Source organism: Acomys minous (genome assembly GCF_964271855.1).
Source record: "Acomys minous genome assembly, chromosome: 15".
NCBI lineage: Eukaryota > Metazoa > Chordata > Mammalia > Rodentia > Muridae > Acomys > Acomys minous.
Window position 1 is genome coordinate 75,112,704 of NC_140497.1, and position 22,575 is coordinate 75,135,278.

General features: G+C 43.8%; 1 protein-coding gene across 2 annotated transcripts; it reads left to right on the forward strand.

Moving 5' to 3' along the window:
* Positions 1–11,795: 11,795 nt before the first annotated feature.
* On the forward strand, positions 11,796–22,131 carry CCNG2 (cyclin G2). Of its 2 annotated transcripts, none has more exons than XM_084759749.1 (8): positions 11,796–12,041; positions 12,854–12,991; positions 13,491–13,628; positions 15,167–15,417; positions 15,600–15,678; positions 15,758–15,856; positions 17,479–17,684; positions 20,760–22,131. In XM_084759749.1, exons 2-8 carry the CDS (start codon positions 12,854–12,856, stop codon positions 20,881–20,883), a joined length of 1,035 nt encoding a protein of 344 aa, XP_084615875.1. In that variant the 5' UTR covers positions 11,796–12,041; the 3' UTR covers positions 20,884–22,131. The 2 variants fall into 2 exon arrangements, with proteins under 2 accessions (XP_084615875.1, XP_084615876.1); XM_084759750.1 differs by having other exon boundaries at positions 17,479–17,688; positions 20,760–20,894.
* Positions 22,132–22,575: the final 444 nt, after the last annotated feature.

The following is a 22,575-nucleotide window of genomic DNA, read 5'->3' on the forward strand; positions in this document are numbered from 1 at the left end:
AAGGGGTTTAGACTTGTGGTTCCAGACGGAGAAGAGTCCATGGCAGCAGCAGGAGTGAGAAGCATGAAGCAGGAGAGAACGCTGGGAGCGCTGCACAGCTCTGAATGCCTGAGGATCATTCAGACCACTCGTGTGTGTGTGTGTGTGTGTGTGTGTGTGTGTGTGTGTATTAGTGTGTGTATGTGTGTACACGGGCGTGTGTGTGTGTGTGTGTGTGTGTGTGTGTGTATTAGTGTGTGTATGTGTGTATGTATGTATATGTGTGTATGTGTGTACACGGGCGTGTGTGTGTGTGTGTGTGTGTGTGTGTGTGTGTATTAGTGTGTGTATGTGTGTATGTATGTATATGTGTGTATGTGTGTACACGGGCGTGTGTGCGTGTGCCACAGCACACCCGTAGAGGTTAAAGGACAGTTTGCAGAAGTTGGTTCTCTCCTTCCACTACGTAGGTTCTGAGGATTGAACTCTGATGGTCAGACTTGATGGCAAGTACCTTTATGCACTGAACTATGTAGCCCACCCTCCATCATGTTTTCTAACTGGTGAAGCAAAACTCTGCAGTTGAAGTAGGTTAACAGTATTTTGTTTCCCTACCTCAAAATTACTAAATGGCAAATGCACTTGTCATATTTTGTCTACTGTATTGTAGTGGTAACAGTTTTAACTTTAAGAAAATAATTACATGCCGGGCGGCGTGGTGGCGCAAGCCTTTAATCACAGCATTCAGGAGGCAGAGGCAGGTGGATCTCTGTGAGTTCGAGGACAGCCTGGTCTACAAAGTGAGTCCAGCTCAGCCAGAGCTGTTACACAGAGAGACCCTGTCTCAAAAAAAAAACAAAAAACAAAAAACAAAACAAACAACAACAACAACACAACAAAAGAAAATAATTACGTATTTGACTAGTAAGAAAAGACTAAATTTTTTTGGCTGTTGTTGTTGTTGTTTGTTTTTCTAAACAGGGGTTTTCTTGTAGTCCTGCCTGTCCTGGACTCACTTTGTAGTAAGGCAGGGCGGGGCTGCACATGCCTAGTCACTTTGTAGACTAGGCTAGCCTTGAACTCATAGAGATCTGCCTGCCTCTGCCTCCTGAGTGGTGGGATTAAAGAGTGCTCTACCATGCCCAGCTCAGGACTCTACTTTTTTTTAAAACTATAAGTTAAATGTATCTTTTGCTGATTGTTGACAGTGAATAAATCCTTTAAAGTCTCAAGGTTTGTCTTCAAGTTGTTTTGGCAGATAAATACACATTTTATATTTTAAAACAAAGCTGGTTTGAAATTGGTCAGGATAATAGGATGATAATCTGTTGTAGATAGAGAAAAAATATATGTAGACTTTCAAATGATTCACTGAAGCATGATTTTGGCTTGGCTGGGCTCATATTTAAACATACTTTAAGTATGTTTAACTTGACTTGCATAGAAATTTATAATTTCGAACCTTTAGTCAGTGCCTCCAAATGATAAGCATGTAAAACGGATTCCTGTGCTCACATGCTAGTAGAGTCTACTTACTCACATGAGAAATGTCAGGAAGTTCAAATATTCATAATACATGTCCATGCACATGTGTGCACACACACAATGCACGTGTGTATGAGGTAATAAGGTTTCAAGTGTCTTTTTTGCTAAAGAAGGGCTATTGAGGCAGGGCAGGGCTGCACATGCCTGTCACTGCAGAACTGGGAGATGCAGACAGGAGGAGCCCAGGAGCTCTCTAGCCAGGCTACACCAGATGAAGAGCTTGGAGTCAGTGAGAGGCAGTAGGGTGGGGCACAATGGAAGAGAGCATCTGGGGTTCTAGCACTTTTGTGTACAGAGAGGGGTGAATGCACCTGCACACTCACATGCACGTCACACTCACACATGCGCCCACAAGTGCTATTTATTTGTTCCCACTTTTTGTTAATAAACAGCATGCCTTATGGTGTTTCCATATAAATGTTTATGTATAAAATATCCTTTTTAATGTATAACATTTAATTTAAAAGTGAAGCAAACTTTGGGCCTATTATATAAACAATTATGGATATGTTTAAAGACAGTTTTATTAGCTCATTGTGGAAGTGCATGCCTTGTAATCTTGGCACAGCAGAGGTGAAGGTAAAAGGTTCATGAATTCAAGGCCAGCTTTGACTATGTAGTGAGATTGAGGCGAGGCCTGAGCTATATAAAATTTTGTTCTTTCTTTCTCTTGTAAAACACTGTATACATAATAAATACATAAATACATAAATAAATAAATCTTTTTTAAAAAGAGAGAAGACAAAGTCACACAGCAGAAGAAGCTTTTTAGAGGTATCCAAGAAAAGGTTTTTAAACATGTATCTTTCTCTTTTCCTAGCTTACTTTGTATACATGTCTTTTTTTTTTTTGTACAAATCCCACAGTAATATTGCTTGTTGCCTGGTCTCTTTCCTATTGGCCTGTGAGCTCCTGGAGAAAAATATAAACCAAAGACATTTTATATCTTTGTGCCAACCAGAGACACTCTGTGCCAACCAGAGACACTCTGTGCCTAGAAGAGGCCCACACACATATTTTTGTTGGGTGCAAAAAAAGACACACAAAAAAGGTTTTTAAATGCAGTAAAACATACAGCTAAGGACAACTGAATTATCTTAAAACTGTGACTCTCATGGATGATGAATCTGTAAGTTTCTATCATATTTAATATATAATATTAAAGTAATATATTCCTATGTCCTCCCAAAATCTTAAAAAGAGGGGTCAGTGGGATGACTCACTGATGAAAGGTACATTCTGCTAAGCCTGATGACTACTGCGACCAACGTGGTAGATGGTGGAAGGAGAGAACTAATTCTTTCAAGATCTACTCTGACCTCCATGTGCATTTCTATGTTACACACACACACACACACACACACACACACACGATTTTTAAATTTTAAACCAATAACTTCACAAACATGAAGCAACACGGCAGCCGTAGTGAACGCTGACCTCTGGCTTCCTCCTGCTGTGTGCACGCCACTTTCATCCTCTCTACTGTCCTAATGCTCTTAGCGCGTGCTGGGGAACTCAAGCTTGCTATTTTTAGCAATACATTATCAGAGACTCTTGGACTCTCTGGAACCATGACATGCAGAGTCTGAAATGACGGCAGCAGGCCCAGCCATTGTGGGGCAATCGGAGATCTGCTGAGTACAACTGTCTGTTAGGAAGAAATGGAAAATGCTTCCCTGTTGTAAGTGCTGTAATGAAAGAACTAAAAGATAATATGCACAAAAATGGAAATGTGTATGTTCAGATATCAAGAAACAGATTTTTCTTTTTTCTTTTCTCTTTTTCTTCTCCTTCTTCTTCTTCTTCTTCTTCTTCTTCTTCTTCTTCTTCTTCTTCTTCTTCTTCTTCTTCGTTTTTCAAGACAGGGTTTCTTTGTGTAGCCTTGGCTGTCCTGGACTCACTTTGTAGACCAGACTGGCCTCAAACTCACAGCCATCCTCCTGCCTCTGCTTCCCAAATGCTGGGATTAAAAGGGTGCATCACCACGTAAAGCTAAGATTTTTCTGTAATTTGGAAAGAATGGAGGATAACTTTTGGGGTGGTGGTGGTGATTTCGAGACAGTCCTTTTCTGTAGCCCTGGCTGTTCTAGAATTCACTCTATAGTCCAGGCTGGCCTCGAACTCAGAAATATGCCTGCCTCTGTCTCTGCTTGGACTAAAGTTGCATGCCAGTGTGCCTGGCTATGGAGTGTAATTTTAAAAGCAGTATTATTCTCTGTAAGAGGGAAAGAAGCAAAGGAAAAAGAAAGAAAAGAAATCCTTAGTGGAACCAATGGATTCTGTGGGAATTAATGAAAAAGAAGGAGATGACATCTGGGGGAAAATAAAAGGATTTCTTGGTTGATTGTTTTTTGTAATGATGGCTTATGGCGACTAGTTATCATAGAAAGGGAAGCTAATCGAATTCCAAATGAAGTACCACATTCAGTACTTCTCTGGCTTTCTTCTAGGGCCATCACCACGCCATGTGGAAGCAGAAAGACCATATGTCAAGTGCACACGTGGAAGTATTCTGGCCAGCAGTCTCACTTGAGTGTCTGCCCACACCAGCCCCTGAGATTTAACATGATTACGCAGTTGCGGCCATCTGACTGCAAGCTCCTAAGCAACCCTGAAGCAGAAGTGCCCAGCTGAGCTCAGAGTCCCCAGAGCTAAGATACAGTTACTAGTATTTTAACTCGCAACATTCGTTTGGGATTCCATGTACTTTAGCAATAGATAATGGGAACAGTAAATAAATGCCAACTTTTATAGATTTATGATTTATCTAGATTCATCTCATGTTAAATAAATGCTAAGTTTCGTATATACTTTTATATTTGTAAATTCTTTTTTTTTTTTTTCTCCTTAAAGAAAGGCCTTCCTAATTATCAATTCCCCCCACTCTGGTTCTGCTCCCACTTGTAGCCATATTTTCTTGTTCATAATGTGTTTAAAACTTAATATATGCAATTTAACAGATTTGTGAGTCTTTAAGGCAGTCTTTCTTGTTGGAATTTTAAGAAGCTCTTCATTTGGAAAACACTTTAAAATGTTAACAAAAGCAAAATTTAAGCTTACATTCTTTATTCCTATCACTTTAAATGTCAACTGCCTTTTCTCTTGAGATCCAAACAAGAGGTTCCTATTTTCCCAGATAGTGAAACTTCTTTTTGGGATAAGATGATGTATTCCACAGATGGCTCTCAAATGGTCCTTTGCTGAAAGTGGCGACTTTACATAACATTGTGATGTCAAGACAAGATGGGAAATATTTGACTTATGGTTCTTGGGAGAAAAAAAAAGGCGTATTCTATAATGTGTAACCTCCCATAATAGAGCCTGGGTCTCTTAAAATGGGAGTTTGGAAGCTGATATGTGTCTTGAGTCTGTAGTCCCAGCTAGTAGGTAGGCTGAGACAGGAGGTCAGGGAGAGGCTGAGCATCTTCTGTAACATCGAGGCACAGCTTCTTAGAGTATTTCCTTTGGGATAGAGTCACTATTCTGTATTCTGTTTGTAATCTTCTTTGCCAGCTCTTCACATCATGTCAAAGCCACTTTGCTACGTCAGTAGGCTTGCAGCCTAACAAAAAGAGTTTTGGATAACAAACTTGTGGACTCTTGTCAAACGAGTTTTTCTCAAGGTGAACTTACCTGTGGGCTAATGGAGGTGGGAACGCAGAACTGGCTGTCTAGAAACACTGGCCCTCTCGCTGCTGGTCGCCAAGGCACGGATGACTCCCACAATTGAGTGGCTGGGCACATCAACATGTGGGAATCCGCTGTGTTGTGCTTAGTCCTCCCATAGGTTTATCAACACTTCCCCAGAAAGATACAGCGTCTAGGGGCTGGGCCTTTAGCTCAGTGTTAGAGCGCTTGCCAAGCAAGCGAAAGGCCCTGAGTTCCGTCCTCAGCTCTGAAGAAAAAAAAAAAAATTAGTATTTGAAGCAACAGAGTATCAACATGGTAAATCGCTGGTGGCGTGTAGGAGGGACTCCAGCCTGTACCAAAGTCAGAAAGGAGAAGGTATGAGGTGCCCCCTTGATTTTCTCTGCTGACTGTTTGAGGAAAGGCAGGGATGATGATGATTTATCGTGCAGATTGTCCAGGTTCAGATTCAAATATGAGCTCTTGGTTGAAAACAGAATCACTTCACGCCTCTCTCTGTGTCTCTTTCCCTCCCTCTCTCCCTCCCTCCACTCCCTCCCTCCCCCTCCTCTTTCTCCTCTCCTCTCTTCTCCTCTCCTCTCCTCACTTCACTTCTCATCTCTCCTTTCCCCCGCCTCTCCCCTCCCCCCCTCAGAGACATTCCTGTCTCCTTTGTGGCTTCTGCTAGGCAGAGTTAATCTAAGCAGGAAGCCTGAGCTGTAACCACTGCTGGGCTTGGAGCCAGAAGAGCAGCGACACTGGGAAGAGAGGCACAGAGTCTTCAGCGAGTGACCAGGGTCCTGAGGTGCCCTATACTTGCAGGGCTGCTTCCTACCAGATTTCTTTGAGGTTAAACATGATTCCTTTGGGGGAACATCATGGGAAATTTTAATAGCTCATTGTGTGGGCAGATTGTGCCCATGAACAAAGGAGTCAGAACTACTAACGCCCCCCCCCCACACACACATACCCCTTAACATAGTAAGCTGATGTTCACGGCAAAGTGAGCTATTGAAGGTTAATATCCCCAGTGAGTAGGAAAGCTGGAACTCAAAGCCATCCTGATCCCTCAGGTAGCACTTTTGCCTGGGAGTAGCTACATTAGAACAGAACCTAGGACTTTCTTTTATATATATTTGTATTTCTGAGCACGTGTGTATATTTTTTTAAAGATTTATTTATTTATTATATATACGATGCTGTGTCTGCGTGTACAACTGCACTACAGAAGAGGGCACCAGATCGCATTATAGATGGTTGTGATCCACCATGCAGTTGCTGGGAATTGAACTCAGGACCTCGGGAAGAGCAGCCAGTCCTCTTAACCGCTGAGCCATCTCTCCAGCCCCAGCACTTGTGCGTATTTATTAAAGGCTTGTAGCATAGGGTTTGGAGAGGGGCTTTGGTGTTGGAACACTAGCCCAAGCCATGCAAGTCCCTGGATTCATTTCAGCAGCAGCACTGCCCAACTCCTTCAGTGTGTCTGCCGAAGCAAAGGTTGAGATCTGCTGGCAGGTCTCATGTACAGACAGACAGACAGACACACAAAGTCACTATATAGGTTATATAGGTAAAGATTATCCTGGAGCCATGAGCTTCCTGCCTCCTCACCCCCGGATTACAGGCGTGTGCCTCCAGTACCAGCACAAGCCATTATTTCTGAGGAGAAAGATGATGTTTGGAAAGCTATGAGAATTCGGATGTTCTTCTTATTCAGTCTAGAGATGCTCAAATGTGACGCGCCTTGAAGAGTCTCGAAGCAGCCCCTTGGGACACCCAATTTTCTTTTTGGTTAGAAGCTGGCCGAGAGCACTTTGGGTAGTTTGAAGGCCACCCTTCAGGATTGAGAGTGGGCTGAGTTCCAGCTTGGCTCTTCTGTGGCTGCTGTTGCTGTTTGCCGTCTGGTTCCCACCTTCTAGTGTCAGTGTCTCTGTTCGATGTCAGGCCTTCAGATGGGGCATTGATGATAGCACATCACCTAATCCTAATGTTACAGAATGCATATACCTCCACAGTGAGAAATCACTCCACACAACTTGAAAATTAATAAAGGGGAAAGATCCCTAGTATAGTGAGTGACTGACTCTGGTTGTTGCCCTCAAAGAAGAGCCAGCCACAAGTAAAAGACTCTAACTAGCTTATATATACCTTAGACATGTGCATTGTACATGTGCTGTCATCCTTAAATCTCTTCCAAGTCCCAGGTTACACTTTGAACAATTTAAACAGAGACAGGAGACTGCAAGTCTGGCCACTTCGGCAGACAGGAGATTTACACAGCAAAGATACTGTCAGAATTATTTAGGTACACCAGTGTTATTTTCCAACAGCTGTTTCCTGGGTTCATCTTGCCCATCTGTCAGAATTATGCTTTTTCTGATAAGAGCACAAGGGACTTATGGTGGATGTGGCACACATCAATCCAACTGCCTCTGCCTCTGCTGGGATTAAAGGCATGTGCCACCACACGCCCGGCTCGTATGGGGGTGGTCCTAATGGCCAGTTGAAAGGGTTGTCCCCACCAGGCTGTGGTGGCACAGGCTTTTAATCCCAATACTTGGGAGGCAGAGGCAGGAGGATCTTTGTGACTTCCAGTCCAGCCTGGTCTACAAAGCGTGTCCTGGATAGTCAAGGCTACACAGAGAAACCCTGTCTCGAAAAACCATAAAAAAAAAAAAAGGGTTGTCCCCTTTTGTTATAGAAATGGAATCTCATCAGAAGTCAGTCTTGGTGAATAAACAGTAGAAGCTTTCTCAGTGGCCCTAAACTTCAATTTTGGTACACAGTCTTCTTTCTCGGCTTCTAACAAGCCTGGTTAGTACATTACTATCTTCCAGTCATATTGAAGGCAGCAGCCCTTTAGACAAATCCTACTTCCTATAACTTAATATTTCTTAAGCAAGTTTATTAGTAAATCCTTCCTAGCATTAATTTTGCTGCTTCAAGTTCCTCCTGCATCTCTCCCGCATCCCCATCACTGTGCTGCAGAAGGCAGCTTGCAAGGGCCACTGCGCATGCCTACCACTGTGCTGCAGAAGAGCCAGTTTGCAAGGGCCATTGCACATGCCCACCACTGTGCTCCAGAAGGGCCAGTTTGTAAAGGCCATTGTCCAGGAATGTGGACAATTCCTCAGGAAAGGCAAAGATGAGTATAATGGGTAGTCTTATCAGCATGGCAGGCGACTTTAACAAACAGCATCAACAGCTCTGGTGCAGGTAGCCAAGGAGATAAGGACCACTCTGCAGAAAGACTCATTTACGAGGAGGAGGTGCGAGGTTAAACAAACAAAACTGAGCAAAGAGAGAAACTCTGCCCAATTCTCACCTCCTGAACTGTCATAAAAAAACGGGTTGTAGTTGGGTGTAATTTCGGGGCCAGTATTTTAATGGACTGCTGTCTTTGTTTGTTTGTGTTGAAACAGGGTTTCTCTGTGCAGCCTTGGCTGTCCTGGACTCACTTTGGTTTTTTTGTTTTGTTTTGTTTGTTTTTGCTTTTGTTTTTGTTTTTTTGTTTTTTGTTTTTTTTTTCCGAGACAGGGTCTCTTCTGTGTAGCCTTGGCTGTCCTGGACTTGCTTTGTAGACCAGGCTGGACTCACTTTGTAGACCAGACTGGCCTCGAACTCATAGAGGTCTACCTGCTCTTGCCTTAGTGCAAAAGTGATTATAGGCGCGCGCCACCACGCCCAGCATCAGGACTGCTGTCTTAATATTAAAGAGTTAAATGGGTGGAAGTGGAAAGTATTCTCTTTTGTGCTGAGCAGTGAATTCATCATTATAAAACGTCTTACTCGAGAGGACTGTTCACATTATTAAAAAACAAAACAAAACCAGCATATGTTTTTTATAACTTCATACCCTCTAGTGGTCTAAGCAAAGGATAATTTCTAAATCTTTTCTTTGTCCTGTCTCTGCCCCCCCCAACTTCCCCCCTTCACCCCCCCACCACAACCCCCTTCTGACTAGCTCTAACACTGCGGCCCCTGCTAGCCTTGAACTCACAACAAATCTCCTGCCTCAGCCTTCCAAGCGACGCTTTGCAGACGTCATGAGCCATCACCCTTGGCTGGCTCTCTTCCTTTTTGTCTCATACGGTGTGTTATTTATAAAACTCTCCTGCCGCATACTTTCACACTTCCTCTTTCACATCACTTATTTTATAACCCAGACCTCTTTCCCTCCCTTTGCCTATTGAAAACTCAAATACCCTCTCCATCTCCTTCAGGCCCCGCTCCTAAACTCTTCTCTCACGTGTGTTTTTATTCGGTTGCTTCTTCCTGTCTGTAAAGATGCAGGTCTGAACTTTATTTATTTATTTTATTTTTTATTTATTTTTTGTTCTTTTCGAGACACATTTTTCTCTGTGAATCGTTGGCTGTCCTGGACTAACTTTGTAGACCAGGCTGGCCTACAACTCATAGCTATCTGCCTGCCTCTGCCTCCCGAGTGCTGGGATTACAGGCGTGCGCCACCACCGCCCGGTTTAGGCTTAGGTCCGAACTTTAATCAGAGCTCTAGCCTCCAAAGGAGCTCCCTACTGCTCTGCGTGCTTATCAGCATGGACTTTCATCCATATGCACCTCACTAAGTACTAACTTAAATAAAGCTTAAAAGACCAACCACGCCTTGAGTAAAATTACGTAACCTGTAAATCATTTATAAGTGGTATGCTAATTTTATTTTATGTTCTAAAACCAAAAAAGGCACACCTCTCTGCAACAGGAGTGCCAGCCCTGGTTGCTCTGTGCTCCAAACCGATGTCTTCTAGTTCCGGCTAATGCACAGAGCAGCCTATCTGTGGAGTTCTTCAGCTGTTTTGGAAAGAACGGAGTTGCTGTTAAAGCAATCTTATGTGCCTCTCCTATTTTTTACGAGCTCCAAAGTGACTCCCAAAAAACAAAACAAAACAAAACAAAACAACAACAACAACAGCAGCAGCAAAAAACACCACACAGAAGAGCAGGAAACTCATTTGCCAGAGGCTAGTTATTTAGAATTCATGAAGGTGCTAAGTTGCATGTTTGGTAGAAGGTGGAGATTTGGGGAAACAGAAAGTTAAAAAAAAAAAATCTCTAAACGTTTTAGGGACGTTTCCTACTTCCCTACAGATACTCCGTGTGAAAGTTTGTCCTGCCTAAGGCATCTAGTTGGTTTGGTTTTTGCTCTGCCTCGGGAGAGGTGTCGCCTTAATAATAACGCTAATTATAGTAGACAATAAATGATAATTTATGGGTGACCTAGGACCAAGTGGCTGTGGGAGCCTTCATTTAAAAAAACAAACAGCACACCTCTGAGAGCATGCTATTATAACTATTAGATATTTATGGGCTCTCATCAATGTGCGGTTTTTATTTAAAAGTTCCTCCTTTGAACTTTTTTTGGGGGGGGGGGTTCGAGACAGAGTTTGTCTGTGTAGCCCTGGCAGTCCTGCAATTCGCTCTGTAGTCCAGGCTGGCCTCGAATTCAAGGAGATCTACCTGTCTATGCCTCCCAAGTGCTGAGATTAAATGCATGCGCCACCAGCGCCAGGCTTTAACCTTTTATTATGGAAAAAAAATTCAGTGTACACAAATGCATTAAAAATTCTGTAATGAAGGCCGGGCGTGGTGGCACACGCCTTTAATCCTAGCACTTGGGAGGCAGAGGCAGGTGGATCGCTGTGAGTTCGAGGCCAGCCTGGTCTACAAAGTGAGTCCAGGACAGCCAAGGCTACACAGAGAGACCCTGTCTTGAAAAAAACAAAGAAAAAAAAAAAACAAAGAAAAAAAATTCTGTAATGCAACCTCTAGGGTTCACCACTCAGCGTCAACAATTCAGTTTTGACCCCAACTAGTCGACTTTTTTCTTTCCTGAGTCAGATTTTTTTTTTTTAAACAAATGCCTAAGCACCAGAGTTTTCCTGGTATTTCAGTAAGCATCTCGAAATGTTATTTGCTTACTGCAAAATACATCTGTGGTACAAGTAAGACGCATAGAACGCTCTTGTGCACTGGTGGAAAATCTGTCACAGAGTTATGTGACCCCGGATTTTCAGAGGTGTGACCCGAGGCGTCAGTTTTCGGCCTAGACTGAGTAGATCTGGTAGGCAGTTGTGGACCCCCGGCACGTAACCGAGAGCTACAAATGACACCCACTCAAGCATGCGCAATCCAGACCCTGGAGTTGCTAAGGCCCCCTCGCAGAAGATGAGACTCAGGATATAGTGAGAGCCAATCAGAGGACCCAACAAGCCAAGGAGGCAGCCAATCCAGATTCGAGATTAAATCAAGGCCTCAGCATTCTGCGGGCCCCACCCTTATCCAATCAGAGAGCCGGCTACTTTGGGCGGACTTTTCAAAACAGCGAAAACAAAACAAATCGGGGGGACCTTTAAAAGGTGTGATGCGTCAAGAGAAGGTCTCCTTCCGCTCTCCAACCGGCTCGCTCATCTTTGCTCCCTCCCAATTCCACCCTGAAATGAGGCTGAAATCCAGGTTCCATTGTCCACCCCAGAACCTGGCTCGGCAAGGCCAAGAGGAACAGAAGAGGCCAAGAGAGCCTGGGCACTGAGGCTTGGAGCAGGGACTCTTTTTCCAGACCCATTCAGCGAGAGAGGATCCCTCCGCGCGGAGTCACGCGCCCCGCCCCTTGGGGGCGTCGCAGACTCAAAACAAAAACAAGGGGTTTGCTGAGCTCGGAGGCTGCGGCGGAGCCGGGAGGACGCGGAGGTGCAGGGCGGGCGCTGCGCCCCGCGGAGAAGCAGGATGAGGCCGGGGCTGTGAGGCCGGGCAGCGGCCGGGAGGTCGGATGCGGGGTCCGGGACACCGCTGAGGAGGCTGGTCCCCCCTACCTCGGAGAGACGGGTCCGGACGCCCCCGCCGCGCCGGTCCGCGACGCCGGGGCCGACACGGTGAGTTGGGCCTCCCGGTGACTCCCGGTCTGGATCGCGGGTTGCTACGACGGTGGAGTCCCCCGAGAGCGGCTCGGTTACCGCTCCGGGTCCTCCGGACGCAGCCCAGGGACTGACATGGGCTCCCGGGGGAGGTTCTGAGGCTGCACCGGGGTTGACAGCCCTGGGGCTCCGCACCGTTGCTAGACCGAGGTATTGTGTTCGGGGCGGACGGGCCGGTGGGCAGCCCTCTCTCGAGTTTCGGTCTCCTCTAAGCTGCCGAAGCGGAGGGGGGGAGTCTTGGAGGTGGGCTCCGCTGGGTGGGTGGGTGGGGGGTGTCCCTGGGGCGGGGCTCCATAGCCTCCTCCTTCCAGTTCTTTGTTCAGTCTCGAGACTCCCCCCTCCCTTCTCTCCTATTGTGCAGCGCCCCGCCCCAGAACCCGCTCCGGTGGCTTCAGTCTTCCGGTCCCCCACATTCCTCTAGGACCTAGTGTCTAGGCAGAAATCCCTCTTTGTGCTGTCCAGGTGATGCGGACAGTTGGAGACATTACGCTCCTTTGGACTGTTTTCCTGTTTGTCAAACCCGGTCGGCCACAGGGCTGGTCAGATCCAGCTGTGGCCGGCCTTGGTGACCGCGATCCCTCCGCCCCCCCTCCCCCCATGCCACGCCTCCTCGACTTCAAGGGAGGATTCCCCCTGAGACTGGCCGACGTGACCGGGTTCTGGCTAGTGTGAGCCAGGGGCGCCCCTAGCCTGAGGGATCTCGGCCAACCATTTTTCTTTTCTTCATACCCGGTTATATTCTTAACCCGCCGCGGTGTTATTTGCTGCAGATGAAGGATTTGGGGGCCGAGCACTTGGCAGGTGGCGAAGGGGTTCAGCTTCTTGGATTGTTGAATTTCTACTTGGAACAAGAACAGAGATACCAACCTCGAGAAAAAGGGCTGACTTTGATGGAGGCTACCCCAGAGGTAAATTCTGAGAGTAGATAAAGCCTTGGGGAAGGTACCTTTCTGTTTTCTTCAGTTGAATCAATACCAAAGGCAAGAGTCCAAAATTTGGCCTTCCTGTGCTGAGAAAAACCTGAAACTTCACAGGGTTATGCTTTTGTTTTTAGTGAAATGTGGAAGTTATACCAAATGTACTGTCTAGGCGTTTCTTTCTGGTGGTGGGAGATTCCTAGGGAATACTTACAATGGGATCTTAAATTTTAGAAAGACGAGGAGGCCTCATCAAGGAACCCTCTCTCCGCGTTTCGAGGAGTTTGAATTCTACTGTAACTGCCTGGAATTTCGCCTTACAGAATGCTAAGGCTCTTCTGTATGGGATAATTTTTAAGTGTGATTTACCTATTATAACTTTAGGAGCTTATACTCATAAGAGATTGAAAACTAAAGGAGGAACGTAGTTTTTGAACCTCTGTATTTCATTCTAAGAAAATAAACCTTGATTCTTGGTTTTGAATTTCAGAATGATAACACTTTGTGTTCAAGATTGAGAAATGCCAAAGTAGAAGATTTAAGAAGTTTAACTAACTTTTTTGGATCTTGCACTGAAACTTTTGTTCTGGCTGTCAATATTTTGGATAGATTCTTGGCTCTTATGAAGGTATTTAATCATTTTTAAAAAAATAAAATCTACGTTTTCGGGTATCTTTATTTTCAGTTTTAGATTTTTGAGACAGGGTTTCTCTGTGTAGTTCTGGCTGTTCTGCAGCTAGCTCTGTAAACCAGGCTGGCCTTGAACTCAGAGATCTGCTTGCCTCTGCCTCCCCTTCCCAAGTGCTGGGACCAAAGGTGTGGGCTACCACATCTGATGAGTTTACTTTTTTTTTTTTTTCAATGCCCAGTGCCTAACAGTGTGTAACACATACAGGGCTCAAAAATATTTGTCAGATGGATGTAATAAAGACTCCGCTTTACAGACTTAATGTTACCAGTTTCGTGGTCGTTCATGCCAGATAGGTTGTAAACTTGTGTTTCTGGATATTTTTTGTTTGTTTGTTTTGTTTTTGCTTCTGTTTTTCAAGACAGGGTTTCTCTGTGTAGCCTTGGCTGTCCTAGACTCTCTTTGTACACTAGGCTGGCCTCAAACTATGGAGATCTGCTGCCTCTGCCTCCTGAGTGCTGGGATTACAGGTGTATGCCACCATATCAGGCATATATTTCTGGTTTTGTTGCACTTCTTAAGCCGGTTCTCTTGGTAGACATCACAAAGGAAGACTGTTATCCTTTAAGTACTCACTTTACATGTTTACAGGGGGTGGGGGGGGGGGAGTTGGGAAGAATCTATTAATATTCACCTTGCTAAAAAGTGCTATGATGATTTCTGCTACAGGGTCGCTCATAAAACTGCCCCAAAGTGACATGAAAAAAGCTAGACTTTGTATTAAAAAAGTGAAATAAAAAAAGTGAAATACTGTGGAAGAGGCTGGCATTTTCATTTTTTATGGGGTTTCTCTTGGAGTCTGTGAGGGTTTGATCCTGATGTGTGACAAGTGGAGTGTAACGTTGTATTAGAGCTGACTGCTGCCTTCGCTGTTAGGCCTTTCCAAGCAGGCAACCACAGTCTTATTAATAGTCAGCAGCAACTGTTAAAAACGTGGAAATCCTCTGGCCAATAGAATCTCTGTCAGCTGCTGGGTCACTCGCTCGGGCCCTGAAGAGAGAAGAGCAGCCATCTGTCCATGGCAGCTTTACATATGTCCTCCACACTGCACAGCTAATGGGCGTGCTTCTCCCAGGCTAGATTACAACGTGGAATGGTAGAGTTTTGTACAAAAGGAGACAATGCAGAATAGTTTTCCTTTATCCAAAGCAGGAGAACGATGTGTGGTGTGTGTCAAAGGATCATTTAGAGGTGAGACATACTATTCTCGGTTTTACTAAGTCTGAAATACAGAATATAAGTCAGTGCCAGAAAGCAAGCTTTGGGGTTCTTTGTTTGTGTGTTTGTTTTTTACCTGCATTTAAATTTAATAAATGCACGTATGGCCATTTTTTTCTTTTAAAAGAGAAGTTATGCTGGTCTAAGATATAAAAGTAATTGTGGGTAAAGGCAAGTGCATCTGAGAGAAGCAGGGTGACATTGTCTGGAGTGCCTTGTGGCTAAATCAAAGTGAGCGCTTTTTTTGCTCTGATTTTTAGGTGAAACCGAAACACTTGTCTTGCATTGGAGTCTGTTGCTTTTTGCTGGCAGCTAGAATGGTGGAAGAAGAGTGCAATGCCCCACCCACTCACGACGTGATCCGGATCAGTCAGTGTAAATGTACCGCCTCTGACATTAAACGGATGGAGAAAATCATCTCAGAGAAATTGCACTATGAGTTGGAAGCTACTACTGCCTTAAACTTTTTGCACTTATACCATGCGATTGTATTTTGTCATACTTCAGAAAGGTGAGTGGGAGTCAGTGGGCTAGCCCCATGCCTTCAGCACTGCTGCACTAGCAGCAGGGAGTTAGATTGCCAATAAAGCCATGTTTTTATTCTGCCAGACATTTAACTCAAACTTGAGTCCTTACAAAAATCCAGTGACTTTCCAGAAGGTGTAATGAATCTTTCTGCTTTGCTTTGTACAGGAAGGAAGTGCTGAGCCTCGATAAACTGGAGGCCCAGCTGAAAGCTTGCACCTGCCGACTTGTCTTTTCAAAAGCAAAAGTGAGTCTGTCTCCTGACTGCGTACGGCTCATAGTTCCTGTTTCGACTTTTCCGCTAATGTTTGTTTATTTCTTTGTAGCCATCTGTATTAGCTCTGTGCCTTCTCAATTTGGAAATAGAATCAGTAAAATGTGTCGAATTGCTGGAAATTCTCCTGCTTGTTAAAAAACACTTGAAGGTAAATATCTTTAGGCCTTATTTATTAAAGCAAGCATCTTTTCTGGTATTTTCTTTTTGTTCTTGTGGTGTCTTAAATATTTTATAAATATTTTGTGAAGTTCTCAATATCTGTGTTCATTTTTTTTTCCCTTGTATGTCAGGGGTTATAATTCTTTGACCCAGACAGTGTTAAGCCAGAAGAAACTCACTTAGCCCAGCTTCGTTCTGAATGCAGGCACTCGTCCTGGGGACTTGTGCCTTGTGGCAGATGGCTGTGCGTACTTGCCGTGCTTGTCTCAACAGTGCTTTATATTAAGTACACTAAACACTCTCATGGGATAGGCATGTGCAATGGCAGGAGAGCTGTATATACTCCCAAGGCTTGCTCTCTACTGCACTGGAAAGTAGACTAAATGCACTTAGGCAGTAGTTGGTATCTCCTTACATCTGTATTTGTAGAGCTGACTCATCGCAGTAATACTACCAAAAATAAATAGCAATTTTCTAAAGCCCCTTAGGTGGGCCACTCTTACAAGTCTTTGTAGTCATGGTGAAGAACAAAAGCACAGTGCTTTTTCTTACTTAAACTAATAGTCTGATTAAGGAAATGCGAAGTTTAACATGAAATGATGTGCTTGTTATATTGTGACTTGGTGTGAGATAGTGGTGAGTATGAGGAGTGCTTTGGGGTTATTAGCGAAGAAGAGGGCAGTCCAGGAAAGTGCTCCGACTAGGAGCCTGGACCAAAGGTTTGGACAGCAAAGGCTAAGAAGTGGAAGGCGAAGTTGGGGAAGTCAGCTTAGGGCGGACTGGCGGGTTGCAGGGTGGGCAGCAGCCACAAGCAGGGGTACATGTGTCCAGCTCACAAAGAAGCAAAGTGTGTAGATGAGGCAAGGAAACACGGGTGGCCATTTGCATTCATACCCAGAGTCCACAGTGAGAGAACTGACTCTACAGAGTTGTGTTCTCCCCCCCCCCCCCAACAATAGTTAGTGTGACGGCCCCTTGGGCTAGGTGAGCCTGTCAGAGCGTTTGTAGACGCGTATGGAGGGTGAAACAGTTGTTGGCGATGTTAGCTTCTGTCTGTCACAGCGTTATTTCTCTCCCAGCTTGTGTATATGGTACATGAAATCATCTTGGTGTTTGGTGAAATCAGTCAAAGGGGCATTCTCCAGTTGGGAAGGAACTGCCCTTTTGGGGAATTTTTTCTTTGATAGTGCTAATTTTAGTTTGTATCTGATCCCATAATACACATTTATATTAAAAGCAATCCAGACCATGATTTGTTTAAGAAACACTTATTATAGAAAGAAAATTTTTGTAACAAAGATGTTAAATTCTTTTATTTGGCAGTATACCAAATAGTGCAGTTGGTGTCAGGTCTGTATTTCCTTAGAATAGGCAGTGTTGTTTTTGTGGGTTGAGTCCCATGTAAATAATACTTGAAGTGTTATTTCAACTAGTAGTTTCCACGTTTCGGCTTTACATTATTGTGACCTCTAGGACTTTAAGGACTCTTAGCCCCCAGGTCATATTCTCCTCAGTTACACCAGGAGTCCTGGCACCAACTACCTTGTGATTTCAGGGGCGGCAAAGTATGAGAGCCGTTGCTGTAACATGTCCATTCATCTTTTTGCCCAGGTCAGCGAAACTGAATTCTTTTACTGGAGGGAACTAGTTTCTAAATGCCTAGCAGAATACTCTTCTCCTGAGTGCTGCAAACCTGATCTTAAGAAGCTGGTTTGGATCGTCTCACGGCGTACGGCACAAAACCTCCACAACAGCTACTACAGCGTTCCTGAGCTGCCAACCATCCCAGAGGGGGGCTGCTCTGACGGAAGTGAAAGGTAGGTAAGCAGGCATCTTCCACTAAATATAATGATGGGTTTTGCACATAAAAATAACTGTGGGGGTCAGTAGGATTTCTCAGCAAGTAAGGCCACTTGCTGAGGAGCTGGGGTTTGAGTCCCAGAACCCACATGGTAGAAGGAAACCAAATATGGAAGTTGTTTTCCTCACCTCTACATGTACGGTGATGCACACAGCGCTCTCTCTCGTTCCCTCTTCCCTCCCTCTGACCCTAAATAAGTAAATACGTGTAACTTAAAAATTAAAGAGCAAAGAACTGGGGTGGAGATGCACTGCAGTTGGTAGAGGGCTTCCTAGCATGCTTGAAGCATTGATAGTGATCCACAGCGCCATTAAGCCAGGTGTGGACAGACGCCTGTAGCCCCAGCACCTGGAGGTGGAGGCGGGAGGGCCAGAGATTTGAGGTCATCCTTGGCTATGTAGGAGTCCCAAGATCACTGTCTCAAAAAGGATAAATAAATCCCCTGTGGAGAGTTGTAAGAGAAAAGTCCCTCCTCACGTGGCAGTGTTCTTTCTTTCTGTTTTTCTTTCTTTTTTTAGTTTTTTGAGACAGGGTTTTTCTGTGTACCCTTGGCTGTCCTGGACTCGCTTTGTGCTGTTGTTGACTTGCTTTGTAGACCAGGCTGGTCTCAAACTCACATAGATCCACCTGCCTCTGCCTCCCAAGTGCTGGGATTAAAGGTGGCATTTTTCCTTTAAGCCAGAAAATTAGCTAGTAGTTTTTTGTTTTTATTGAAGTCCAGCTTTGACATTAACTGGGAAAAACTGAGGTGGGACGTGAATCCTCTGGCTGGCTGGTGACCCTGTAGACTTTCTCTGAGGGCAACCTTCCAGGCCGGAACTCATAGTTACCGGCAATAGCTTCCACTGATGGTGGCAGGCAGGGGCTATGGCTGATGATGGCTCCTAGCGAGGGCTTCTGTTGATGGTGGCAAGTGTCTAAAAAGAAAAGGGAAAGGGGCTGGAGCGATGGCTCAGAGGTTAAGAACACTGGCTGCTCTTCCAAAGGTCTAAGTTCAATTCCCAGCAACCACAGGGTGGCTCACAACCATCTATAATGAGATCTGGTGCCCTCATGCAGGCACACATGCAGGTAGCATCCTGTATACATAATAAATAAAATTAAAAAAACAAAAAGGAAAAAAAAAGAAAAGAACCAACTTATACTTACACTTGATGATGAAGTATGACAGACCCCAGCAGGTAGGTTTCAATAAACTGCTGCTTCTTATTCTCCCACAGTTGATGCCCCAACAACATCTTTCAAGCGGTACAAAAATCACAAGATGTTTACATTCTCTCTATATATAAATAAATGATTGCACTGGGTATACGTAAGAAAATCACGTTCCCCAATACCTTCACATGATCAAATGTGTTATGTATTATGGGTGAAGAACAAACATGAATAACAAGTTGTTTTTTAGGAACTCACATACATTTGCACATAAAGCAACTTGTTGCGTATTACAGTGTAAGCAAGCAAGGTCATTTCTCAGCCAGCTTTTCTTCACTGGCAGCTGCAATTTGTGGTTACAAAGAAGGAACCAATTATCTTAAGACGTAATCTTATAAAGAGCTTAAAAGAATCACAAATCTAAGCTCCTACATAAAAATAATCAGCCATTTCTACTTTTAAGTCCTAAAGGTGCTCATCTATTTATTAATATGTTTTATTAAATCATATCAAGAAGCTGAGGGCAGAATAAGGAAATCAATCATCTCAGTCACCAGCCCAGCTTGGAAGAGCATGCCAGCCAGTGCTGCTGTGGGCCATCGTTCTTGCTTTGCCAACCTCAAAAAGTCCCTAGCTTTACTAGTAAGAGTGTACTTTCTCCTAACTTCAACTGTCCCCTAAGATTTCCTGCATCAGGACCAAGAGCAAAAACATCTTTACCTAACCTTGTTGAACAATGTATTTTTCCAAATCCTTTCTAAGGGTAACGGTCTTTGTTAACAATCTACATCATCAGGTTGTTTTCAAAGGAGGTGGTTGAACTATTAATCTGCTCCAGCAGCAATGCCTGAAAGATTTCGATCAAGCATTGTTATTGCATATGCCAATGATCCTGCCCAGTGAGGGGCTGGAAACCCCCTTTATAGAACTCAAGACAATTCATATATTAAGGGTATTATAAGGACCCGCAAAGGTAGCAAACAGAGCGATGCTGCATAACAGCGTGAAGTTGTTCCAACCGGAACTATATTCAGGCTTTTCATTTGGCATGGTCGTGGTGTTGTGGGAGGGAAGTGGACTACAGGAGCAGTCTCAGTACCACAGACCACAGACACATCAAGTGTTGTCAGTGCCACCACTTACTTTTATTTGTAAAGTGAATTTTACTAAATTTGGTGGTTCTGTGCTATCAAGTAAGGACTGGAAATGGCAGTTTCAAAGGGTGTTCTTGCTTTGGTGTTTGAGAGAACCAGAGTCAGAGTAACTGATACAAGGAAAACCTTTTGCCAGGTGGTGGTGGCACACATCTTCAATCCCAGCACTTGGGAGGCTGAGGCCAGCCTGGTCTACAAAGTGAGTCTAGGACAGCCAAGGCTACACAGAAAAACAAACAAACAAACAAAAGGACCTTTAGACAGACCGAAGTTTAACCACTGGGTTGGAGAGATGTAGAATTCTGTCATTGTTTCTGCTACAATTAATAATGGTACAGCAATAATAAATGGTGAATGGTAATTTGGGCAGCTCTCTTAAGAAAACTGTTGTTAATTGGACGTGTTGGCGCACGCCTTTAATCCCAGCACTTGGGAGGCAGAAGCAGGCAAATCTCTTGAGTTCAAGGTCAGCCTAATCTACATAGTGAGTTCCAGGACAGCCAGGGCTATGCAGAGAAGCCTCGTCTCTAAATGAGTGAATGAATGTAAACTGTTAAGGAAAAATATTTTCTACTGTGAATAGACTTGACTCTAAGCTCAATTCAGCTGTGTAAATTAGCTTTTGACTACAGTGTTCAAGTCAACTGCAGCAGGCTCACTTGTATTTTGCCTATAGACATCTGTGCGTTAAACAATGACACTCTTTTATCTTTTTTTTTCAGTGAAGACTCTTGTGAAGACATGAGTTGTGGAGAGGAGAGTCTCAGCAGCTCCCCTCCTGGTGATCAGGAGTGCACCTTCTTTTTTGACTTCAAAGTGGCTCAGACACTGTGCTTTCCATCATAGAATTCACATGGTCTGTGTTAGGATTTAAAGTATGTGCACCTGTTTCAAAGCAATAAGTGGGGGAGTAGGTAGTTTTCTAGTCCAGCCCCCATCTAGACAGGAATTTCACAGACTGGAATACTTACCTTCTATTTATTATTCAGATCAGATCTGGCCTATTTTCATATTTAATCCTAAGCCATCGAATGGGTTAGTGCCTCTTAACAGTACTTTAAACATTGGCACTTTATTTTCTTGTGACTTTATCTGTTGGGAGGAGGGAAGGTGTTGGTACCTTCATCACTTGTCAAGACCTAAAGCTGAGTGGTGTAGCTCATCTGCAGCTGTCGAGCCCCGGGCATCTATTTAACTAGACTGGGAGCCTGCAAGTCCTCCCTACCAGGGACACTGAGGAATCCTTTCCTGGCTTGTCTTGGATTTCCTTCTCCCCTGTTCTCAGAACAGAGACCACTTCAGTGTCAAACACCAATTTTGTTTTCCTAATGCTAGTGTAATGTCTGATACAGATCCTATACATTAAGAGTTATATTGACGTGTCTGTGAACTTTAGTTGTAAATGTCTTGAGATTTCTGCTAAAGCAGAAATTGTCATCAGACTAGGGCTGTGAGTTGCATTCTTAATACCTAAGTATTGTCAGACTGTAGTGTTATTTTACTGTTATCTGAAAGGTTCATAATCTGCTAGTTTTGCATGCACCTATATGAAAGTGGAACAGGAAATGGGACAGATATGAACAGAACAGGAAATGGAATTTGATAAGTGCTAATTTAGCTCATCTCACTTTCTTGTATTAAAAAATCTGCATGATTACTTTCTAATTGTTTTAAAACTCACATTTCATAATGTATTGTATATGGGTGCCAAGATTTGAATATGAAGTGAAAGAACTGCAGTGTTTGTAGTGTTAGTTGAAAGCAATTCTGTGTGGTGATACAGCCATAGGATGAGGATGTGTACACTCTGTACACAGAAGATTTTGTACAGAGAATTTTTAACTTTATAAACCTATGTGAAAATGTAAATCTTTTAAAATGTACATAAAATACTGTATTTTTTTACCTTGTGTGTGTGATAATCTGGTCAGTGCATGTAAATATAATTTATTGTGTATTCTATATTATACCCAGATATCAATAACTTACTTTTCATCAGTAAGTCAACACCCATTGAGGTATTTTCCAGAGTAGATTTTTTTGAAGTCAGAATAGGTTTTAATTGAAAATAAAAATATTAATGAAGTCTCCTTACATGTAGTCCTATATCAGTTTTTAATTGAATTTTGGTAAAAGCACTTGGTGAGTTGTAATGCAAAGGTTTGAAGTGAGGCTGAAGGTTCCCACATCAGCCTTTCAACTGCTGATGAGCCCTCTGGGTTGTAGTTCCTCATAAGTTTGGCCCTTAGTCTTGGAACTACCAAAAGGGACTCTCTTTCTCTAGTTGGTTAGCAAACCAAGTATACTACATATAATTTTTCATTTGCTCTCTCTGCCCTAGAGATAAGGGCATGACTTCTGTCTTAGTGCTCTATTGCTATGAAGAGACACCGTGACTATGGCAACTCTTATAAAGGAAAATATTTAATTGGGGCTGGCTTACAGTTTCAGAGGTCTAGCCCATCCCATAATTGTCATGGTGAGAAGCATGGCAGCACATAGGCATGTGTGGTCCTGGAGAAGGAGTTGAGTTTGTCG